Source organism: Elgaria multicarinata, chromosome 8, assembly GCF_023053635.1.
Source record: "Elgaria multicarinata webbii isolate HBS135686 ecotype San Diego chromosome 8, rElgMul1.1.pri, whole genome shotgun sequence".
Classification (NCBI taxonomy): domain Eukaryota; kingdom Metazoa; phylum Chordata; class Lepidosauria; order Squamata; family Anguidae; genus Elgaria; species Elgaria multicarinata.
The window spans coordinates 29,880,860-29,905,167 of NC_086178.1; the positions used below are offsets into that span (position 1 = coordinate 29,880,860).

Consider the following 24,308-nt stretch of genomic DNA (forward strand, 5'->3'; position numbering starts at 1 on the left):
CTGCAGCAAGATACAGCAGGGTGATGTTTTTAGACTAATCTGAAATAACCAGACTAATCTAAAAGGCTTCTACATATACAGCAGCAGATGTATACATTTCCTTATGGTCAAAGAGGATTGAAACAGGAATCTGCCTTATACTGAGTCCCACTCTTGGTCCATCTAGCCCAGTATTGATGATACTGACTGGCAGCAGCTCCCCAGGGTTTCAGGTGGGATTATTTCCTACCGTTACCTGGAGATCATAGAATAGTAGCGTGGGAAGGGGCCTATAAGGCCAGCGAATCCAACCCCCTATTCAATGCAGGAATCCACCTTTAAGCATCCCTGACAGATGGCACTCCAGCTGCCTCTTGAATGCCTCTAGTGTTGGAGAGCTCAAGACCTCCCTAAGCAATTGGTTCCACTGTCGTACTGCTCTAACAGTCAGGAAGTTTTTCCTGATGTCCAGTTGGAATCTGGCTTCCTGTAACCTGAGCCCATTATTCCATGTCCTGCACTCTGGGATGATCGAGAAGAGATCCTGGCCCTCCTCTGTGTGACAAACTTTTAAGTACATGAAGAGTGCTAACATGACTCCCCCACAGTCTTCTCTTCTTAAGGTGAAAAATACCCAGTTATTTCAGCCTCTCCTCATAGGGCTTCAGAGATTGAAACTGAGACCTTATGCAAAGCAAGTTCTCCACCACTCAGGTACAATTGAGCATATATTCATTTTCATGAATTATGGAAGCTCCTGGTTTCTCTAAAGCACCTTTCAAAGTACAATGCACTTAAAAACTTTTCATTTATCCTTGCCATCATCTTGCAAAAGTAGATTAGGCTGATTTACAGCACCACTACCATGACAACAGAGTTGGCTTCATCATAAAGCGGAGCTTAGGTTTCCCATGCCCAAACTTCCCAACATTATTTTCTGAAGGTGGGAAAAATACCTCCGAGTATTCTCTCCAGCCAAAGTGGTCCCTGCAGAAGTATTTCCAGATTGTGTAGTAGTTGGAGTTGGCACTTGTGCACACAGGTGTAGACAGCCTCCTCAACTGGTCGAATTCCGTTGTGTCGTAAAACGTCAAAGTATTCAAGTCTACTAAAAAATCGTGACCACTGGGGACAAAAGAAAAAACGACAAGACAATTCAGTTTCGTTATAACATGTCAGCAGTACCAAGTATAGCAACTCTGCCTTCTGCAGACTGAGCCAAACTAAATGTGACAGTAAACTCACAGCAACAACAATTGCACCCGAGTTTGTCATCAGATTAACGTTATTGCCTTCAATTTCAACTGTTGAGTAGCAAAAATCCCTACAGAGTAATTACAAGGGAAGGAAGATTTAGGACGCAATCCTATGCATATTTAGACAGAAAATAGTCCTAAACAAACCTATGCTGGTTGGAGCATGTTGGGAGTTGTAGGACTTTTTTCTGTCTAAACATGCGTAGGATTGCGTCCTAAGTGTGTGAAGCTCTTTATCGTTGGAAGTTTTGAAAACGTGTTAGGTAGGGTGTGTGTGTGAGAGAGAGAGAGACAGAGAGACAGAGAGAGAGAGAGAGAGAGGCACACACAGGATCTGGCCTGCATGGTTTATCCCTTTCTTCCCACAACACAATCATGATGGAAGCTGCCACCTCCCTCGAGGAACTGCTATTAGCCTTGTGAGGGGACCTGTGCATGAGCAACATTTTCAGACTGGAATACGGTGTATGCAAGGGAAGAGTTAACCTCCCCAATCCTGCTTTCCCCCGCGTCACACGGCAGCCATTTACATCTTAATGAAGAACATGGTTTTAATGAATCAAGTGCCTGTCAATTGCCTCTCACAAATCTAACATGTTTAGTTTGGCCCTTGAAACTGAACAGGTTTTGGGTACCAAGGGAGACAAAAAAAATCCAAACGTAAATCACTGGGAGGAAGGAACACAGGCTAGACTACAGCAAAGAATGCAACATGATCAAAGCTGTGTAGAATTAGCCTTGTTCCATTCCATGGGCTGTTGGTCCTAAAGAGCAGTGGAGAGAATCTCACCCCCACCCCTGTTGAAACAGAGATGGTACACCACTAAGAACGGTCCTAGGTTAACAGACTCTGGCCCATCAGTTCTGATGCACAGTCTAATCTAATGCTACATCACCATCTTCCTCGCACTACAGTCATGTGGCAAGTCTGCTGAGACACTTAACTGCTGTTGTGATTACTTAGTTATCAGTCAGAGGCAAAAAGAAAACATCAAGGTGCTCTAATCAGACAGGAACCCAGCGTGCAAACCTTTCATCCCCACCCATGTGAGTGAATAAAATTCTCCAAGCTATTTATGATGCTGTCATTTAGAGAGGGGAGAATAGCAAAGGGTTAACAGGCTAGCTTTCTTTTGCAAGACGGAAGCAGGGTCCAGGATGCACGCTAGATCCCGGCAATGAAGCCATTCCTTGGGACCACGGTAGTCATTGATCTTCCCAGCTTTAGTAAGGGAGGTCAGGAGCATGCAAAAGGACTTTGAAAGCTGGCTATTCCGGAAAACAGCAGCAGTGTGAGCATAAAAGAAAGGGAGCCATCTCTCTCGCTCTATATATATAACCCAGGGTCATCCCATGAAGCTGATTAGTGGGAGATTCAGGACAGTTAAAAGGATGTACATTTTTTACACAATGCAGAGCAAAAGCACGGAACTAGCTCCACAAGATGTAGTGACGGCCACCAATTTGGATGGCTTTAAAAGGGGGTTATATAAATTCCTGGAGGAGGCTATCAATGGTATTAATCCTGATAGTTATACGCTACCACCAATATCAGAGACAGTAAGCCTATCTATTCCAGTTGCTGGGGAACATGGGTGGGAGGGTGCTATTGCATTCATGTCCTGCTTGTGGGTTCGTAGTCAAAAGCTGGTTGGCCACTGTGTGAACCAAATGTTGGACTAGATGGATCCTTGGTCTGATCCAGCATGGATCAGTTACAGCTTGTACAATCCAGGGATTCTACTACTCCTGGAAGAGAAGAGAGAGAACAAAAAGGGGAGGGAGGGAGGGATCCTTACCAAAAATACCACCTGGAGCAAGTGTTATGGCACCTTTGAGTGTAATTGGCATGAGCTTTTCTACTCAACAGCCTAGTTCATCAGATGTGCAAATGCAGAGGCCCTAGCAAAGAAACACAGTGCTCCAGAAAGACAACCTTTGAAATCCATTTGTGTGGTGACACAAGATGAATTGAGAGCACTTTGTGTGTGTGTGTGTGCGCGTGCGCACGCACACCAGCCAGAAACCATCGGGCCATAGCAGGTCACCACACATTAATGTGTAATCCAAAAGTGCTGGTCAGCCTCACTTCCCAGGAAGCAAATGTCCGATGTGACAACTTAACCCTACTAGAAAGGATCTCTTTTGCAAGAGTGGTCTTTTGCAAAACGGGAAGTGCAAATATTTCTAGATTAGGCACAATGCCTCTGTTGCCATTTCGCTTGCTTTCTTTTAACACCCTTATCTTCATCACCTGTGCAGGAAAAGGAAGCTGCTGGTTCAAGAAGGGCTGCTGATCTCCCCCAGTTACAGGATTTAAGCCACCGTCGATGACTTCCCTGACCCATTTCTAGACAACCCCCACCCCCAAACACACACAACCATTTCCCTTTAACATGCAATTTTATGCATGCTATTTGAAGAGTCCAGACACAGCATTAAATACATAGGAATCTCCAGGTAGTTTAGGAACAGAATGTAGCTTCCGTGCTGGTTTGGTGAAAGAACACTCCCAAGCATACTTTTAGTTTGGTTTAATTTCAAGTGTTGAGAAATACAAGCCATACCAGGTCACTTGCAGATTTGCGCGGAACAAATCTCATCCAATTGTTTAAACAGCGTTTCATATCAGTTTTGTACTTGACAGTTGAAAGTAGAGGTTTCCAAGGAATATAGGTCACTGGGTCCATGATGTTATTTCTCACAGCCTATGGCAACTTTACAGTCCTAGTCCAGTTTAAGATTTTGCTTCTATGAGCTGGTCTATTAAATAATCCATCAGTGGGTGTTTGCTCAGTTTCTAAAACCCGAATTACAGTTATAGGATAGATTTTTATAGAAAAGAAGGGATTTGGAGACCATTTACCTACTAAATTTAGTCCAACAGTGTGCTTCATGCAGGATCTACAATGCAGGATGCAACTATTCACAATTTTATTCATTATATTTTTAATTTATCCAACAACAAATATTATCTGGACTGATTACATAAAAGGTAGAAGAAGAAAAATAAAATTTTAAAAAACCCACCAAGCAGCACAGGAATATACAATATATAAGAACATCTAAACTGTGAAATAATGCCTTGGAAAAAAAAGGAAGGTCCTTGCTGGGGCAGAAATGGTAACAGTGTAGGTACTAGCCGAGCCTTCTTGGAGATGGCATTCCATAAATGGAGCCCAGGTGCATCTGCCTCTCATTCCCACCCTGCTGAAGACCCAGGCAAGGGGAAGGATGTTCCTCCTCTTCACCACTGCAACCTGATGGTTCACCTGCCTCTCACTATGGCCCAGACAACGATGGTGGTGGTGGTGATGAGGAGGAGCGGCAGCTGACGCCACTGCCTACCTGTCTCTCTGCCTGCCAAGCGAGCAAGTGGTAACGATGATGCCAAAGAGGAGAATGGCAAGCAAAAGAAGCTGGTGACAATGGCGTTGAGAAGGGGGCCATTGAGGCTGTCTTCCCTATGAGCCTTCAAAAACATGGAGAGCGCCCGGATACATACACATAAGCAACCTTGACCCAGATCGCTCTTTCCTCATTGTTAGCAACAGTGGGGCAAGAGTGATCTGGATCAGGATCATCGAACATGAAATTCAGTGGCAGGAGGCTGGGGCACCTATTGGGGGGGGGCAGAATTTAGGCCTTTGGGGTCCTGTGGATCATGAATCCCCTCCTCTAAAGCATTTGATCGTTTTGGCTCTCAATTATAATCGGCTATGAAGTCACTTCCCCAACACCACTGCCCAGTCAACTCGCATCTATGTTCCTCCTATCAGGCACATCTGTGCCTATAAACCCCAAAATTGCTTGAGTTCATTGCACTCACACTGGCTTGAGTCACAGGAGAGTTGGCCAGCATAGGTGCTCTTCCAAAGTGAGTAGAAGCAGTTCATGTTTAAATTAAAACAGATATTTGAGTGTCGGAAGGAATGCAGTGAGGAAGATTCCATCATGAGATAGTTATTTCAGCTTTGGAAATAATTCCACAGATGAATTTTCTTTTCAAACACTCCCTCCCTCCTCATCTTCAAACCCCCCTTTCTACTAGACCACATCAAAGTCTCTTCTTCTCTAAACTAGAAGAACAAGACTGGCCTGGCCTGGTCACCTGAAGACAATACCTACTCTCCATAGGAAACCATTTGACCAGTTGTTTACAAGCATGCATGATTGTATATCATAAATACAGGAACAGGAGACAGTTTTTGCTAGGGCACAGTCTGAAGAGTAGCCTGAGCTCCATGGGGGGGAAGGGTGAGATAAAAATATAATACATTTCTAGTATCCCTACAAAGGTACTTTTACAATACCCAGCCACTCAATTCATAAGAATTTATTATTAAAGAGAACACTTCAGAGTAGCATATTCCACCAGGTAACTGTTATGGCATTATTAGATCTCTGCCTTTATAAGATTACGTCTATTCTACCTTCAATATGAAGTGTTCACGGCCCCAATAAAGCAGTTTGGAACATTAAAAAATAAAGTATCAAGATTTTATTGTCCCATTTATTGGCAGCTGGGCATAGATAGAGAAATATCTGAAGACTTCATATTCTATAAGCCCACTGCATCTTGAATGGGGCATTCAGGAATTTAATCTGACAACTGCATTAGTGAGACTCCATACATATTGATTCACTGGCACATTTCAAGGGAACAATTGCAGTTTATATTGTATCCTTGGCAATTTATGCTTCAAATCCCTGGGGTGGTGGGAGGAGAGGAGCGTGGGTTGAACAAAAATATGAGGTTTATCATCTCATGATATTATACAGAATGCCTTAACCACTTTGGGTGCTCCTCTACAATCCCATCTTTCAGGAGTTCCTGCAGGAAAGTGTATGAAATAATTTCGTCTGCCAGACCCCACTTCAGCGATTAGAGGACGAGCATGACTCAGCACAGACTGCCTCCGTACCTCACTTCTGGAAATTTTAAGCGTCGTGCTCCCCCCACTGCATATCATTTGGGAAATCAAACAGAATTGAATGAAATGTGGAGGAATCATAGCACTTCTGAGTGGATGAAGCTACCAAGTTTTAGATGGGTGCAGGGCTTGATATAGTTGGGGTCAAAAACTGATCTGCATATTTGGGGATTCTTTTCACAATCTGTATGAGAATGACATACGTTCTAGAAGCATCCCTGAGAAAGCCACTTCCATGCTCGGTGGGGTGGGGGAGTAAAGTTGATGGGGCGACAAAAAAGGTATGATTGCCTCAACTTCAACATTTTCACTTCTAGTGAGAGTTCTGGCTTAATTCGTTCTAGAACCCACTTATTTGTCTTTTTCACAGTCCACAGTAGTCGCAAAACTCTTCTCCCAAACCACATTTCAAATGAGTTGATCTTCCTCCTATCCACTTTTTTCATTGTCCAACTTTCTCATCCATACATGGAGATCGGAAATGCCATGGTCTGAATAATCCTGACTTTGGTTTCCAATGTTATATCTTTACTTTTAAGGATTTCCCCCAAATCTCTCATGGCCGCCCTTCCCAATCCTAACCTTCTTTTAATTTCTCGACCATTGTCTCCATTTTATTCAATAACTGTGCCAAGGTATTGCTGATTCTTGACTAGTTCAATTTCCTCATTGTCAACTTTAAAACACAGTTATAGTGTTGGAAACAGCTTCTTTAGAACGCAGGACTATTATTATTATTATTTATTTATTTATATAGCACCATCAATGTACATGGTGCTGTACAGATTACACAGTAAATAGCAAGACCCTGCCGCATAGGCTTACAATCTAATAAGTCTAACAGACTACTAGCTGTTCTAACAAATTGGAAAAGTCAACAGTTCAATACAAAACCCGTATTTTGGAAACCAGGATGCTCAAGCTGCAAACAAGATGGAGGGGGCTGAGCTCTTCGTTTCTCCTGCAGTTCTCAACAGGCATTTGCTTTAGTCAGTGTTATCTATGCATAAACAAGCTTTCAGCCGAACTCTTAAGGTTACAAGTCTAAAGGCTAACCAAGGGACTCAGGCGGGGTGGGAGAGGAGGATCGTCCATGCGCTCAAAAAGGAAATCTTTGGAGGCAGGGAAGATGCACACCAAGTGTTAAAACCCATCTCTGAAATACAGTGATACATCAATTAACAGGGCCCAACAATAAGGGGTTTGTCAGAGCAGCTGCAAAAAAAGAAAGAAAAAAAGGCGGGCCATGCGGACCTCTACATTAACAGCTGGGCTTTCTCTAGCCCGGACGGATCCAGTTTCTCTGATGGATCCAGTTTCTCCTTCAAAGAAAGACAATGCTGCTGGAAGAAATTATCTTGCTTTGTTTAAGCAGAGATGAAACAATTTGTGCTAAAGTTCACTAGCTCACTTTAAAACTGCCACCAGAAGTTGCAATCTGCCATCTGTAATCTTCGGCATCTATAAATAAAACTGACACATTATTAAGACGAACCACCCCCCCCTCCCGCCCCTCCACTTTACCCCTGCAGCTGACTTGCAGTGAAGCAGCAGCAGTAGCTCTTTAAGACAGCAGAAGTTGCTCAGACATTTTAGAATGAGCCCATGACACGGTGGGCATTTGCTAGGTGGGGGAGGGAGGGAGGGAGGGAGGTGGGGAGTGGGGAAAAGTAAGATTTAAAACCAGTAATGCGTTAAGTAATGTCAATATATGAGTGAGCAAATACGGATTAGGACTTGGGGTAGTCTTTTCTTCTCACAACGTTCAACTGGGAAGTAAAAAAAGGGAAAGAAGCAGATTCATGCTATCACACACAGAGACACGCACGCACAGCCAATTGGAAACTAGGTTGCTCAAAGCATCTAAATTGATTCAAAGCAATTTGCATAAAGTAGGCTCCATACATACATAGTGTGTGTATATAGAGAGATTTTGGTTATGCAGGCTTCTCTTCTCCATAATCTATACCATCCTGTCATTGCCAGAAGTAGCCACTTCTTTAGCATAAGAATATAAGAACATCAGAAGGGCCCTGCTGGATCAGACCAAGGGTCCATCTAGTCCAGCACTCTGTTCACACAGTGGCCAACCAGCCATCAGCCAGGGATGAACAAGCAGGACATGGTGCAACAGCACCTACCCACCCATGTTCCCCAGCAACTGGTGCACACAGGCTTACTGCTTCGTATACTGGAGATAGCACACAACCATTAGGGCTAGTAGCCATTGATAGCCTTCGCCTCCAGGAATTTATCCAACCCCCTTTTAAAGCCATCCAAATTGGTGGCCATCATTACATCTTGTGGTAGTGAGTTCCATAATTTAACTATGCACTGTGTGAAGAAGTACCGGGATCCTAGTGTCAGCTTGGCCATAAACCAACTTGGTGGGTAGGTTTTGGCTCTCTCAGGCTCACTTCACTACAATATAGCCTACCTCACAGGAGTATTTCAAGGATTGAGAATGTGTGAATAGTAGTTTGACTACTCAGAAAAGTACAATACTGATGCAAAGTATTATTAACAACCCACAGATAAACCATAGTGCAGGTTTGCATGTAACGACAACCCAGGATTCAACCTGTACTCTGGGTTGTCGTTACGTACAAACTAGCCCCATCAAATGTACTCCTAGCTGCACATGAGGGTAAGGATGGGGATTCAAAGCTTGTACTCATTCATGTTTTGCTAAAAAGACGGCCCATAACTACGCCAAGTCAGGGCAGACTGCAGGAATCAGTCCACCATCACATGAATGTTTTGCATGGAGAATATTAACCACAGTCTGCTGGCCAGAATGCACTTGACTCAGGACAGGACGGCACCGTGCTCTATCATTTACAGTCTGACAACGGATCTCTCACTTCAGTGACTGTGCACTGATTCACCGGCAGTGGCCAAGCAGTTGCATGCCCAGTAAACAGACTGCAGTTTGGAAGGAAGAGGGTGGGGGAACACCACATATAGTGAGCTTTTGCTTAATCACTCTTGGAAACTGGTTGACAAAGGCCTTTGTTCCGCTTTCGCCTCACCCTCTACGGCCTAGCAACAGTAACTATGTAGATCCGCAATACAAGCAGATTTCTCACCTCGTGCAATTCCTAGCTGTGAACTTTTCATGCGATAGGGATTTTGAAGAAGAGGAGGAATGGTTTAAAGTTAGTTCTCGCTTCCAGGACACTGGGAAGACACTAGGCAGCACGCCAAACAATCTGCTGTGTGAAGTAAGAAGCAGACTTCATCAGTAACACACCTGCCAAGATTGTGTGCTAGCCAAGGAAATGTATAAAGTTCCCCCTGCAGCAGGAGTGGGCCAATGGAAAAGCAGTTCTGCAATAGAGTGGACAAAATGGAGTTCCTCACCCTTGCGTGATATTTTAAGATCACAAGAAAGCCAAAATAATACTTAAATATTGCTATGCTTCTATAAGAAGCCAGTAGTCGTAACAGCTTAAGGAACAAGTTTCTTTGGAGAAACCCAGAACCACCCACCCAAGTAAGAGCTGTTTTAAAACTAAATAACCAGTTTTTAAAGCCATACAGGTGTTGCAGGACAGCTATAAATAGAGCCAAGGCTTTGTTATAATAGGATGGCTCCAAACCTATCATCAATATTCACAAATCTAAGGACTCAAACACCTGTATTGTCTTCATTGTTATCCTGTACTTTCCAAAAAAAGAAAGCTTTATGAAAAATTTTGCTCTTTTACTCAAGTCCAGAAAAAGCACAGAATTTGATGCTGTACTCAGGTTTTTTTTCTTTTTTCCCTTTTCTTTTTTTTAAAAAGAAAGTTTCTAGTTCTTATGGGGGAGGGTTCAGTAAGGTTTCCACCATCAAGACTTCATGGACACACACACATGGGCATAGGACTAAATTTTAATCATTCAAATCCAAGTGTAGGTAGATTATTTACATCTCCTACTTTTATATTTATTTATTTATTTATTATTGCATTTATATCCCGCCTTTTTCCTGCAAGGAACCCAAGGCGGAGTACATAATCCTCCTCCTCTCCACTTTATCATCACAACAACAACCCTGTGAGGTGGGTTGGGCTGAGAGTTTGTGACTGGCTCAAAGTCACCCAGTGGGTTTCCACGGCCGAGTGGGGGCTAGAACCCAGATCTCCCGACTTGCAATTGGCTCCTTCTGCTAGCTGTTCCTGTCCAGATTTCAACAGTCAAGTTCACCTTCATAAGTGCTTTGGTACAGAACCCTGTTTGAGCTTCACAACGGTCACCACACACAATAGGTGAATATTCTGTGGAGCACAGAATCTGATACAGAGCCGAGGCCTCCTCCAGATTCACTGTGGCAGAAGACAAAAGAAGCCCAGCCCAGATCCCTAAATGTCACAGCTGAGAGTAAAGATGGGGAGAAGTTTGTTGAATTCACGAACTGAAGCTAACTTTGCATTTTCTAACCACTATGAGAACTAAAACTCAGTTATCCTTTGAAATGTGCACGTTTCCCAACTTTGCAATGGAGCTCTCTAATCAAAAAATGTGTACAGGAAATTGCATATTAAGGAAAAGTACACCCAAAAATCCGTATTAGTGAGAGTAACATTCAAAATTGCATTAGATTAGGAAAACTGCTTGCACAACATCTGTATATTAGGCAAAATGATGTACAAAATGCATGTATTTGGAGAAACATGAACAAAATTGAGTTCAAGTTCTAATGCCCATGTTTTTCTCAAAGTTGGGGATGATCTGCCCTTAAAGACTGGAAAAACGAGAAACAGAGAGAGAGAAATAGAAACAGTAAACTGTTTGCATGGAGTGAGGAGTTCAGAACCCTCATCCCCATCATGCCGTGGCTTTAGTGCCTAGAAAAGAAGGCTGTCAATGACTACTTGTCCTGATGGTTATACACTACATCCAATATCAGATGGGGAACATGGGAGGGAGAGTGCTGTTGCACTCATGTTCTGCTTGTGGGTTTCCAGTGGGTGGATGGTTGGCCACTGGATGAGCAGAATGCTAGATTAGATGGCTCTTAGTCTGAACCAGCATGGCTCTCCTTACGTTCTTATTGCCCACGTACTTGTTTCCCAAGCCAAGCTTCAGTTCTTGAAGCGACTCTACATGGAGAGGGTAAGAAACCTCTCACTCGTGCCTGCCTCTTGCTGTCTCCCATAGAGACAGACCTTCCTATGCAACTGGGGCAGATTCATATCTGAAAACACAGAACTGCTGCCAGCCCATCTCATTTCGCCCTTAGATTGGACGGCAAGACACTGACAAAGAAGCAGCAGCAGCAGTTGTAAAATGCCCACCGAGACTTCTTGAAACAACTATTTATAAAGGATTAAACCAGGTAGCTGGATATACCTCTAGTGCCTTTTCCTGTTAGAATGGCACACTTTTATTGCCAGTACACAAAGAACAGGCTGACCTAGACCTGAAGCCAGGTGACAGCTGCTTCCCAAATCTTATCTGCATAGTAACAGGAGTAAATAGGAGACTGTTGACAGTTATTCCACCACCCACCCCTCCATGTGCCTTTCAACTTGCCTCGATCTGTATAGAATCTAGTATAGATAAAAGCCCTTAGTTTTGTTTCATATGTAAATGCAGCACACGAGGGAGAGGGGAGAGGGGAGAACCAAGAATTTGCTCAAACACATAACACCAAACATCAGCAATCATTCATGTCTTACTTCTTTAGATCCTTGCTTTAGATCCTTTATTTCCCCCCTCCCCCAAAGCACACAGCTGAGTGAATTCTAAGAAACATCCCAGGAGTTACAAGTCTGAAGTTGGATTCATCTGTTTTTATTCATAGCAGGTTATCTCCTTCACTGCAACAGCTGTAAAGATCACTAGTTATAACTTTTAAAGCAAAGCCAAACTCTGAAATCCAGGAGGGCGCTGGGAGTAAGAGAACTTGCAGACTTCAAAACATAACAAAAACACCCTAAATCTATATGCACTTCTTCTTTTTTTAATGCAAAATATATCCTCCTCCCCCATCAGAAGTTCTAGTATTTTCTACTAATCTATATTGGAAAGCAAGGAAAAGACAGCACCAGTTTCAGTCACAGCAGCCTGACACTGACCATATTGTGAAGCAGATGCAAATGAAAATACAAATAAAATTCCATTATGCACAAGAATGTTTTTTCAAAGAAGCCATCAGGACACCTGCCGCTAAAATAGCTAACTCACTGTCTCAACAGGAGTGGTTTTATGCACTCTTTTATGGTGCCAGGAATGTAATTACTACATTCAGTTTTGAAAAGCTGATTAGTACAAAACCTTTGAACTTCCTGTTCCAATGCAACAGGGAAGAATGATTTATATGGCACTGGGCATACATATTCAGCAGAACTGAGCGCAAGATTCCATAGACGGTAGAATGGCCCATCCAGATTGCAGAGGAATATCCTTGTTGATATGGAGGCTTTAGATGAAAGGCAGAGGGGCAGACCCCTACTGATCATGTTCGTCACTGAGAATTAACCCAGAATTTCTCAACCTAAACTCTCAAGCTAGATATGCTAACGGCACGTGGCATTTGAAGAACCACGTTAACTAGCTATTTTTTGAGGATTACGAAACTTGTAAATAACACCTGATGGGGCAAGCGACGCAAGTTTTACTCAAACGCAAGTCCCCACTGTGTTCAAAGAGGCTTACTTCCAAGGTAAATGTGCATAGGATTGCAGCCTGAAGGTCCTATACCTTGCGTAGCTAGGTGAGCTACACAGACTGCGAAAGAATGTCAAAATGCAGCCAAAGTGCAGCAATTGAAGCCGTCTGTGCCCAAACGAATTAAGATGGTAGAGGGCACAATTTTTTAAAAAGCAGAAGCTTCTGTAACAACCCCATAGAAATGAGTGGAAGGCGTACAAGAGCGCACAGACAGCCATATAGTGTATGTAGTCCCAGCTCCATGTTTTGGACCCACCTCCTCACAACCATCACCAGCACAACTGCCAATATGGGGTAGGGGTTAGGGTGTTGGGACTGGGATTTGAGAGTTCTGGGCTCTAGTCCCTACTCAACCATGAAGCTCACTGGGTGATTTTGGGCCAGTCACTGACTCTCAGCCTAACCTACCTCACAGGATTGTTGTTGTGAGGATAACATGGAGAGGAGGAAGACTGTGTAAGCTGCCTTGGGTTCCTTGAGGGATGTAAATGTAATAAATAAATAAACTGCCCAAAGCATGCACACAAAGTATGCAGAGGGTACTTTCTTCTCCATCTCCTCAGTCTTGCTGCTCCTGTTGCTTGTATGCTTGGAGAGGACAGCTGGATAGACAGTGACAATAAGAAGCAGCAGCAGAACCAGGAATCTTCACGTATCAGCAGCAGGCCCCCTGAACTGGTGTGGGCCTTGGGAGGTGCCCAGTATTACCTACCCTGGACACCAGCCCCGGCTTGATACCAAAAAGAAAAAGAAATGCAGTCTTGAATTTAAGGGAGGAGAGGGAGGTTCCACCAAAACGTAAACGCACACATACTTCAGAACATGCACGGGGATTTAATGAGGAAGAATTATTGGAATATAGGAGTCACTGGTAGGCCACATCATTCTTTAGTCCCTGGTTGAACCAATGGCCCAGAACCATGAACTCGCCTGAAGCACTGAACAATGACGATATTATGGACACAGAGAGCAATGATGGGTCACTGTGCCATGTAAGCTGTATTCAAAACAAAAGGAGAAACAAGCAACCACCCCCTGCTGGGAACCACCAGAGGCTGGTTTCAGCTTGCCTTCCTCGGATCCTCAGAAGTGCTGAGACAGATATTTCCTTGTTGCATGCAAGCTTCAGAAGACAGGCCCCTAACGCCAAGCTGACCAAAAGAGATTAATAGTTTTAGCCAAATAAGGGTAGTAACCATGTGAACTAGGGCGGCTCGCAAATAAGCTCAAGCGACTCACAGCAGCCAGATTCAGAGACAGCGCTGTCCGCACTGAGTTGCCAGGATACACGGAGCTGTCTGAGGAGACCAGGGAAAGTCAGTTTGCAGCAACCACAAGCACACACCAGAAGAGACTTGCATTGGACTCCAAAATTCAGAGTTCCAAAACTGTTTAGGCCAGAAGAAGTCAACTTTAGGTACATGAAAAGGGTTATTATGTGGTCTGGTGAGCTGCAGGGTGAGGAAGAAGGAGGAGGAGGTTGCCCCCAAAGAGGCTGCCCCTTTGAAACTCAGTAGGCCAGCAACGGTCAAGGCCTTCTGTTTAAAGGGAAAGCACCCAGGGAGAAAGAGAGAGAGGGAGAGACAACAGGACTGGGCTAGACCAGGTTCCCATCGTGCTAAGCCAGAGAAGCACTGGGGAGCAGTATCATGACCAAAGTAAATGGAGCAACCTTGCAGGACTCGCTGCAAAGGTTACCAAAATCCCACCCTGACCCCTTGCAACTTCACTGCTGGGAGAAAGGAAGACAATGTTGGAAGGGGGAACGTTTTGGCAAAAGACTTTAGGCAGACGAACCTGGCATCTGTCGCTCCCAAGTAAAAAGGAAGGGGACACTTCAGGCCTCTCATTTTACACAAGGAAGGACACATGCCGGGGAAGACGTGCCCCTTGGGGGTTATTCCTGCAGTATGTAATTTGACATACAAATGTTTCTCCAAATTGAGCTAAAAAAACCAATCACCTCCAGGTTTGCTTTAAAACTTGACTGCTTTTATGAACTCTAGCAATTATGCAACATGGCTTGGCTTAATTAGGCTGCTTGCATTGCCAGCTTACCTGAGTGCCAGCAGCTCTGTGTAAGTAGGGGTGTGCTCTGCTCCGTCCGGACCTCCAAAGCCCGGTTCTGGAGTGGATCGGGGGAGGTCCAGATCAACCCGAACCGGTTCGGGCCCAATCTGGAAGGTCCGGATCGGGATCCGAAGCGGTTCGGGTGTGTGTGCACAGCCCTAGTAAATAGGAAAAAAGGCTTGAGTTCTTATTTAGAGGGATGAAGAGATCAGCGTCTTAAGGCTCTTATTTAGAAAAACAAAACATTGTCATTATGTGCAAACTGGGCCTAGGTTCTGATCGCTATCTGCTACTTTGCTCCAGTATTGGAGGCACTATGCTGATGTATACCAGTGAGCAAAAGGGTGCTATTGCACTTATATCCTACTTGTTGGGTTTCTCACAGGTAGATGATAGGCCACTTTGTGAACACAATATTGGACTGGATGGACCCTTGATCTGATCTAGCATGGCTCTTCTTATGCCAATCTCTATCACTTATTTGGAAGCCTCTTTCCATTACTGGAAAATCAGAACTGGTGTGGTGCAGAGCAGGGGTGGGCGGATTTCAGATCTGCAGGATCTCCCCCCCCCCTTTTTTTTTTTACTAGAATCCCCAGATCCCGGTGCAACAGACATAGACATAGACTTAGGTGCAACAGATTAAGAATTCTGAGCAAAGGGATTTGTTTTGAGTACCAGGAGGTAACAGAAGTCAGTCCTTCCACACAAAAATCTACCAGATTGTACCCAATTGCCTTTGTTTCAGCAGTATGATGTGGGAGGGGGGATTCATTTTGTTGCTGATATTGATGAACTGAGAGTTAAAAATCCTTGCTGATCTACTGAAATACCTGAAGGAGCTCCTCTCTTAGTATGAGCTGACCTAAACACTATGTACATCATCTAAAACAAATAAAAAAAGAAACGGACTATGTTTTGCACAGTATGATCAGCGACCAAGTTCCATCTGAATTTTATGGAGATGTTTTGGCAGTAATACCGGCAAGATACTTTTTAACTAGTAACAAAGTCCAGGTTCTAAGACAGGTATTTTTTAAATGAAGTTGCAAAATTATATAGAACTGAGATAATATCAGTAAGTGCAATCTCCTTTAATTATTCCGGTTTTCCTATGAGAAATAACTGCTACACAAAGAACTGCATTTAGCTATCGTGCTTTTGCCTATATTGAAGAGTTCCCCTTCTCATGCACAATGAACACACATCACTGCTATATTTGTGGAAGGACATGTGATGCGAAGCCATGATTGGCTGCACACACACGCACACGCACGCGCACGCGCGCGCACACACACACACACACACACACACGCTACATGTGGTGGTCATGCTTTTCTTTGCATGAGAATACTGTCTACGTATTGACAACCTCTGAAGCAATGGTCCAATTGCCTAAAACGAGGTGAGAGTGATGATTTACACCTGTTGGAATAGAAATAAATCTAAAACATTTCTTTTTGAGGTGAGAGGTTTTGAAGTCACTCTACTTTGATGCAGAATGAGCTCTCCTATGAAACTCAGAAGATGAGCGCCAGATGTTTCCTTGCAGGAAAGAGCCAACTATCTATTCTGATTATTTTAAAAGCTTATACTCCTATCTATTTCTCTGAGGCCTCATCTAGACCTAGTGGTCTAGTGGGAAGAAAGGGTGAAGATCTCGCAATATTTTTATCGTGAGATCTCCCCCTCTGTTTAAACACGGCACGCGATGACGTCAGAAGGTGAGGACGTCACGGCCCGCCCTTTTTTTAAAAAAAAAGAAGAGTGCATGAACACTCATGCGCAGGAAGGGTTTTTTCTTAATTTAAACTTAATTTCCCCTTCCCCGACGGGCACAGAGCTCCTGAGGAGCTCTGCGCCCCATGTGCGGGTCCTGTCTCCTCACAAGGACCCGGGACAACCTGCAATGCCCGCCCACATGTTCCATGGTCTCTGAATCATCCTGAGACCACGGAAAAAGCAGGCCTAAAGTGTAGGGCAAGATCCCGGGGCAAGGGAGGGATCATCCCTCCTTGATCCCAGGATCCCTTGTGCTTCATGTGGACACATGGGGATGATCCCAGGGATCGCCCCGGGATTTTGCCACATCTAGCTAAGGCCTGAGTGGGAACTCAAAGGAGAAAATACACAAAACCAGAAATATTTAAAACCATCTTTTTTAAAAACAACAACAAACCACGTTAACAAACAATGAACAGGTTGCAAGTGCAGTGGTTAACCATAAAGGCTAAAAAAATGCCCAAGAGCTATTAAAAGTTTGAACACTTTCCTAGAGTGCCAAGTTTTTAGAGGCTGCCTAAAGCAGTACTGTGCGTGCCTGATGCATCTCTATTGGCAGAGCATTCCATACAGTGGGTGCACTACAAAGAAGGCTCTAGACTAGGACTGGGAAACGGGGGGCCATCTAGATGTCGCTGAACTGCAACTCCCATCAGTCCCAGCCAGCGCAGCCAATGGTGAGGGATATCTGGAAGGGGATGTTCTGTAGGCTTACTCCAAACCACTGGTCTTCAGCTGATCCAGACCCAGGATCCACCTTGGACTCCCAAACTGCAACATGGAGCCCACTTGCACAGTTTTCTCCATGCCCAACGTGGCAGCAACAGCTGTGCCGCAACCCACCAGTGGAAGACCACTGTTCTACACCATCTGGCTGCATGCTTAGCTTCCTGGGTGCTCAGATGACCAGAGCATGCAAGGAGGGACTTAGGGAGGAAGGTGGTTCTTAAGGTACACAGGTCCCAAGCCACGGGGAGCTCTAAAAGCTCAACACCAGCATCTTGAATTGAGCCTGGAAAGAAACTGACCAGAGCTAGGCTGTGGTCAGAACAGCAGACAGATTTTAGAATGGTTCCTTCTCCCACTTCTGGATTTCAAATGGAAAGTTCTGGAGCATGGTTTAAAGAGACGGATTTCTCAATCCCTAACAAAAATGCTATTTGAACCACTTACTGCAGGATTGGAAGCCTTGTGACCAGGGAGAGGAAATTTACAATACGCTCGTTCATAGGTTCCTCAGACCCAAACCATCCCCAATAGATGTCCATCCCTCCTCCTTAATGCCACAGAGAGAGGAATTCCATAACATCCCCAGGCAACTGTTCAACCACACAGCTGTTCCTGCTATTAGATATGCCTCCTTGCTCCCATCTTCAGATGCTTCACTGTTGCAACTTAAAACCCACTGTTTGCTCCTCCGTCATTAGCAGAAGTACTATAGGATTTCCTTTGCTACTTTTGTTCAGCAGCACGTGCGGGAGTCTGGAATTCCGAGCCGTGCCTGCCAGACCAGCTCAACTGCACTAGCAACTCAAGCAAATGCTCGTGGCAACAATGGTTTTAAGGGTGCCAATGAGGCAGTGTGCAACCCCAACGGTATGTCCCAGAATCCTTGTGACGTCATATATGAAGGCACAAACTTTTGAGCCATGCAGCACAGCTGCTTCCTATGGCAGGATGCCCTGGGCTAGGGCGGAATGTCTGCAGAACCTGTTCACCCCACCCCACCCCACCCCACCCACCGCCACTGGCTTGCTGCAGTTGACTGATCAACACTCTGAAGTGCACAATAGGTATTTTATTTGCTGAAATGTCAGGACAACCTAAATGGCACAGTTCCTCCAACGCACCGCAAGCAGATAGGTCAAATCCAGCAAACTGTCAGCTCTGCACAAGAGCCCAGGAGCCTGAACATGTGCAGTAATCAAAACATGAAGCAATGCCATCTTAACAGGAGGACAGCAGCAGAGAAGAGATGCATTTGAAAAAACGGAGCTCAAGCTTATTAAAACACTTGCTTAGCTTCAAGGGGTTTCTCTTGGCATCCTTCGGAGACTGGCTAGAAAGAGACATTCCACGTTACTTTCAGCTGTGCGAGATATGGACAACTGGTATGCTGACATTTTCTGCCATTCTACGCAGCAACTGGCATAAAAGGGAAGAATCTGAGCAATGTTTATATTCTGTTTCCAAAATACTCTCATGCTAGCCAGTCTCAAATGGCTGCTCCCAGGGGTATTTAAATACACGTCTTTTGGGTTGGTTTGGCGGCTGATACAAGTGCTGAACGTGTTACAGATGTTATGGGACGGTCTTGACAATATGGTAGCACATCCCTTTTTAGGTCCCCTCAAAGATCCACTGCACTCACTCAGAGTTGTTCACTCTGATCACCACATCTCATCTGGAAAGAAAAAATGACTGTATATCCTGCGGAAACAGCTTCTAGGTGAAATATGTACATGGGCCATTTAACCCCCAACTCTCATTAAACCAACCATCTGACTTCAGTCTGGATGGTTTTGTCAGCAGCACTTTCTAAACAGGTTATCACAACCGATCAACAGAGACCAGGATATTGCGCTATGAAAGCGGTATATGAAAGGCAGGAGCCACACCACTACTTTATAGCAGTACTGAAGTGCAATGACAACTGTTGGGGCCCATTGATACATACCATATACTGCTTTCATAGTGCTATATCCTGCTTGGTGTGGCTCCTGCCTTTTACATACCGCTTTCATAGTGCAATATCCTGCTTAGTGTAGATTAGGCCCAAAAGAAAAACTTGAATGGTTTTATCAATCAGCACCATCCTGTTTCCACCACCCTCAGTTAGATGATTTTTTATATAGTTTGTTTTGTTTTTTAAGAAATGCCTGTTGAACTGATATGTGAACATCCCAAGTGGTTTGAGGTCACATGGACCCTCAAACTGAACGAGGGAAAGCCCTCACTGAAGGCAGACATTCAGTACATTAAAAACACTACACAGGAAGAGAGACTATGAACATATACATGCTTTTGAGACAGTGGTTCTTAGATTCATTAAAATTGCTCTATGCCCACTTTTGTTTCACTCCATCTGGAGTATAGTAACATGTTTATGACTCACCAATATCTGACTTTGACCTTGTCATTGTCCGGATTGCAGTAGAGTCTTTCCAAATGCTCCTGTGAGTCGGTGTTCACGCTCTGCCACATCTGGGTAGCTGTCCTCCTGACCTGCCAGTGATACGGCAGGACCGTGTGATGCTTGGGGCAATCGCTGCCATAGATGCACACACCCTGTAGGAAATTCACACAGATGTCAATTCTGTCCTTCTGGTGGGTGTGATACTGCAGCTGGTTCAAAAGTTCAAACACGAGATCCAGAGAAGCTTCCTCACTTTTGTTCTGGAAAAGCCCAGCTCCAAACTTCTCACTCGGGTTCACGTTGCACTGGACCAGGCAGCTATTATTGTCCGGGAGTGCCCCAGGAGGGCAACCTTCAAGTATCTTGCCAGGGCACGAAAGAAAGGCAGCAGCAGCAGTATTGGAGGCAGCATGCAAGGAGTGGTCCTGGAATGGCTCATTTGTTGGAGAGGTAGCAGAGGGGAAGCTCTGCTCCCCAGGCTGGGCCTCCCTTTCCGGAGAACCCTCGGATATTTGCCCCTGAGCACCTGGCGTTCCTGGAATCAACACCGACACACTGTCATTCGGGGGTGGGCACGGAGCCGCGTCCCCCAAGTCCTTCTTTGCAACAGGTTCGCACAAGTTACCATGGCCGGCATTCTGTCCCCTGGGCACAAAGATCTCATCCAAGGTGCCCGTGCCAAGCAAACTGGTAAAGATGGGACGCAAAGCCCGGAGCGCTTCTGTATCCAACCTTTTCTGCATCTGCTGCTTCTTCTTAAAGCAAGGCTTGACTGGTGGCATCTTTTCAGGAATCCTCATCGGGGGAGGGAAGACCTCCGAAGGGGCAGAGCACTCCATTTCCTGGCAGTGGGCCTGTTGAATGGCACACGGAGGTTCCAGCTCAGTTTCCATCCGTTTCAGACGCTTCCCCTGTCCACAGCTCCACCCCCTTCCGAGTCACTTCCAAGTCTCCCAGTGCCTTACAAGAGCCAACCTAGGACAGAAGCGGAAAGGCAAAGCAGTTAATCTCTCTCTCTCATTGCTCAGGATTGACACAAAGCAAGATCACCCCCACAAAGGGTTCCCAGATGGCAACAGTCCCCCCACCCCCTTTACTGCGGGCCCTCAGGCACACAAAGCAGGAAACCGGCTAAAAATGCGAGCCTTAATTCCCCAAACAAACACACAAACTCATTCACCCTTCTCTCGCACCCAGCCACCAGAGGAGTGGGGCCTGCTTCGTCTCCTCCTCTTTCCCTTTTTACTGACACAGGACTGTGGCTTCTTCTTATATGCATGTGCTGCGTTGCCCTTTCTTTCCCCCTCTTCTCCCAGAGACCCATGGAGAAAACAAACACACATGCCCTGTGCCAACTGACTCCCCCACCCATAGCTACGGAGTCTCTGAATACAAAGACTCTCCCTCCCTCAGACTCAGGGCGATCTCTGACCTTGCGAGTTATCAAATTCAGGATGAATGACTAAGAGCACGTGAGAATGTGAAACTGTTTGAAAAGGCTCTCCCCCAGATGGATCGATTTCTCAAAGAGATGTGGTTCCTGTCGCTCACGCCGCACCTCTTGCGGCTTCAGATCTGCCTCGTCACTCCCTTTTCGGCAGTTTCGCATTCCCACATGCTGCCAGTCATTTGGGCTGAATCACACACACCGAGAACACAGCCACTTCTGACTGCATGACACAAGCGGACAAGCTCGCCCGCCGCCCACCGGCCCAGGCAGTGACTGCAGCCTTCAAAAGGAAAAGTTTGCAAGGGGACAGAAATAAGGGGACACGGAGAAGCCGCAGGGCTTCAAAACTGGGAAATGTTGTCAAGGCAGGTCAAGCATTCTATCTCTGCAACCCAGGCTTGGCTTGGGGAAAAAGACATCACTCCGCTAGAAAGAACTTCAATGATTACATTGAATGGGCACACTTAAGTGAAAGACAGGGAGGGATAAAAGGATTATTCGAATAATTGTTTCTCCAGCCTCACCTACTTAAGTGGTCACCTGGTAGCCACCAGGAAAGCCCATGAGCTGTTGAAAGAGGGACAGGGCTCCCCATTCTGTCCTCTGCTAGCCCTCAACCATCAGGCTAGCAACTTTTGTGGGCTCGTTTACAAGGCTGGTTTTATAAATATTGTTTATGAGCTTTAAAGCCTTGGTTGTCTGACCCATTAGAAACAACCTAAAGACGCAACCTATTAATCTGGAGTAAATATTCTCAGGAGCTGTGATGGGTGAAACTAGGACTTCACTTTTTCATTAAGACCAGTATTACTTTACAAACATATCCTCAACTGTGCTACGTGTCTGAAACTGCCCTATCTGAAACATCAGTGTGAAGATTACACGTTTTATGTTTTCATCACAACACTAGCCTTTATTACTTGACATCCTGCCAATGGAACAGCAAGTTTCCCCCCTCCCTCTCTAGTCACAAGGAGTTCAATTCCCATAAGTAAAATAATAAAGATTCAGGACATACAAGAACGTTCAAGAGAGTTACACCCAAGTTAGCTATAAAGTTCTATCCTAGAGCAAACAGACTGAGCCTTGAGGGGCTGCCAGGCAGCTAAATTGCCTTCCTGTGAAAATCTGAAAGAGTCTAGCAGCTTGGGTGGCAAAAACACTCTGATGCAAGGAAGTTCCCGGGAGCAAGGAAGGAAAGAGCGCTAGGAACACTATCACTAGCTCCTTCACACACAGACACATAGGATTAAGCAGGGACATTGAAAGGTCCCTTGTTCCAAAAGGATTTACACTACTGCTTTAAAGTGGTTTATAACAGTAGCAACAACTCTTGGGGCCCAGGACACGCTCCGTATACAGTTTTCAAACCTTTTTCAGAGTGTCATATCCCGTTTGGTATAGATCTGGCCTTACTGGGGGTTTTTTCACAACACAGGCTCAGAATAATTAAAGATGGATTAGTTACCCCCTCTTTGGTCCTGACATACATCAGAGTGGCCTAACAGAGGTGGAAATATAGATGTGAATTATATTATTATTATTATTATTATTATTATTATTATTATTATTATTGTTGCTTTTGTACTCTTTCAGCAAGTCATGGACTGGTGAGGTTTCTAATCCAGATTTTAGTAGACACCAGAACAGAACAGTGGTGGCTCTTCCTGATCAGTTAATGCAGAACATAAAAGGAAATATATGTGAGCGCCTGTACAAACTGAGCCCAAACCGGGTTTAACTATATCTAGGGAAACGCTGCGCTTCAGTTCTGCAAGGCGCCAGCTTTCATTCACTCCAGATCTACAGCGTTTCACTTCTCGAAGCCTGAGATTGTCTTCTCATCCCTTCCGACAGGGAGGGAGGTGAAGCCCTACCGAGGAGGTCAGAGAAACCCCCACATTGGACCGGGAGGCCGCAAAGCACACTCTGGAGTCAAGTCTCACCGAACCCAGTGGGACTCGACTCCCGCGTAGCCGCATCTAGGATCGATGCCCAAGAGGCATTTCCCCTACATGGGAAGCCCTACCACTATTTAAAAAAAAAAAAAAAAAAGGGGGGGGTTCCACTTGAATAAATAGGACCGGGGTGACCGAGGGCAAGGACCCTTCACCAGAGCTCGGCTTTCCTTAGAAGTCCCGCGTCCCTGTGCTTTGCAACCCGATCCTCGGGCATCTTTACGGAGAAGAAAACCCCACGCGCTCCAAGGATGCTTGCTTCGAACATCGCAGAAATCGCCTTAGCAAGGAAGGACCTTTGGAAAGCCACCAAAGAAAGAAAGAAAAGACGCACGCCAACTCTCTCCTTTAAAAAAAGAAGAATTCTAGATTTCTAAAGAAATAAAGAAGTCGAGCTCAAGCCTCGAGGGAAGTTACCCGGGTCTGCTGTTGCAAGGGAGGTGAAGAACCACGACGCTCTGCTGCGCGGCGACCAGCACCAGCCGCCAACACAATGCCAAGCCGGAGAAGGGGGGCGAGCGGGCGGAGAGGGGGTCCTTTTTCTTCGGGGCGTGCTCGACAGATGGGGAAGAGGGAAACCCGGAGGAGGAAGACGACGAGGAAAAAGAAGAGGGAGCGAGACCCCGAGGCGCCTGCTCTCCCTGTGCGCCCAGCGCGAACCTTTGCAACGGGCGGCGGCGCTCAGGCTGGGCCGGCAGCCTTGCTGGCCTTTCGCCTCCCCGAACGCGACAAAGCACCCATTCCGGCCGGCGGAGGCGGCGGCTGCAGTAATTCCCGACCAGCGCCGCTCTCCACGTCTTCCTCCAAGCCCTTCCGACGACGACTGCGGCGGCGGCGGCTGCTTCTCACATGTTCCTCTGGAGCCGTTTAAATACCGCTTCCTGAAAAGCCCTCGGCTGGGCAGCTGCACGATTCGGGGGAGGAGCCCTGCCAAGCCAGCGCGGGGCCTCGGCTCCGTCTCTCCCCTTACGCGCGCGGCTCCCAGTCCGGAGCGACATTCCAAGGCGGGCTCCGCCTCTCCTTCCCGCCTCGGCCCGCCCAAAGCGGGGCGGGGCGGAGCGGGCGCGGAGGAGGGGGCTCGCC

The 24,308-nt window shown here is 45.7% G+C and overlaps 1 protein-coding gene across 1 annotated transcript in view; it reads right to left on the reverse strand.

Moving 5' to 3' along the window:
- TIPARP (TCDD inducible poly(ADP-ribose) polymerase) overlaps window positions 1-23,905 on the reverse strand; it is a 28,546-nt gene extending 4,641 nt beyond the window's left edge. The window contains exons 1-3 of the mRNA XM_063131469.1: window positions 23,886-23,905; window positions 19,797-20,792; window positions 936-1,104 (exon numbers count right to left, since the gene is read on the reverse strand). Of these exons, the coding sequence (XP_062987539.1) occupies window positions 936-1,104; window positions 19,797-20,710 (1,083 nt within the window). The 5' untranslated portion in view covers window positions 20,711-20,792; window positions 23,886-23,905. The remainder of the gene's footprint in view (window positions 1-935; window positions 1,105-19,796; window positions 20,793-23,885) is intronic.
- Window positions 23,906-24,308: the final 403 nt, after the last annotated feature.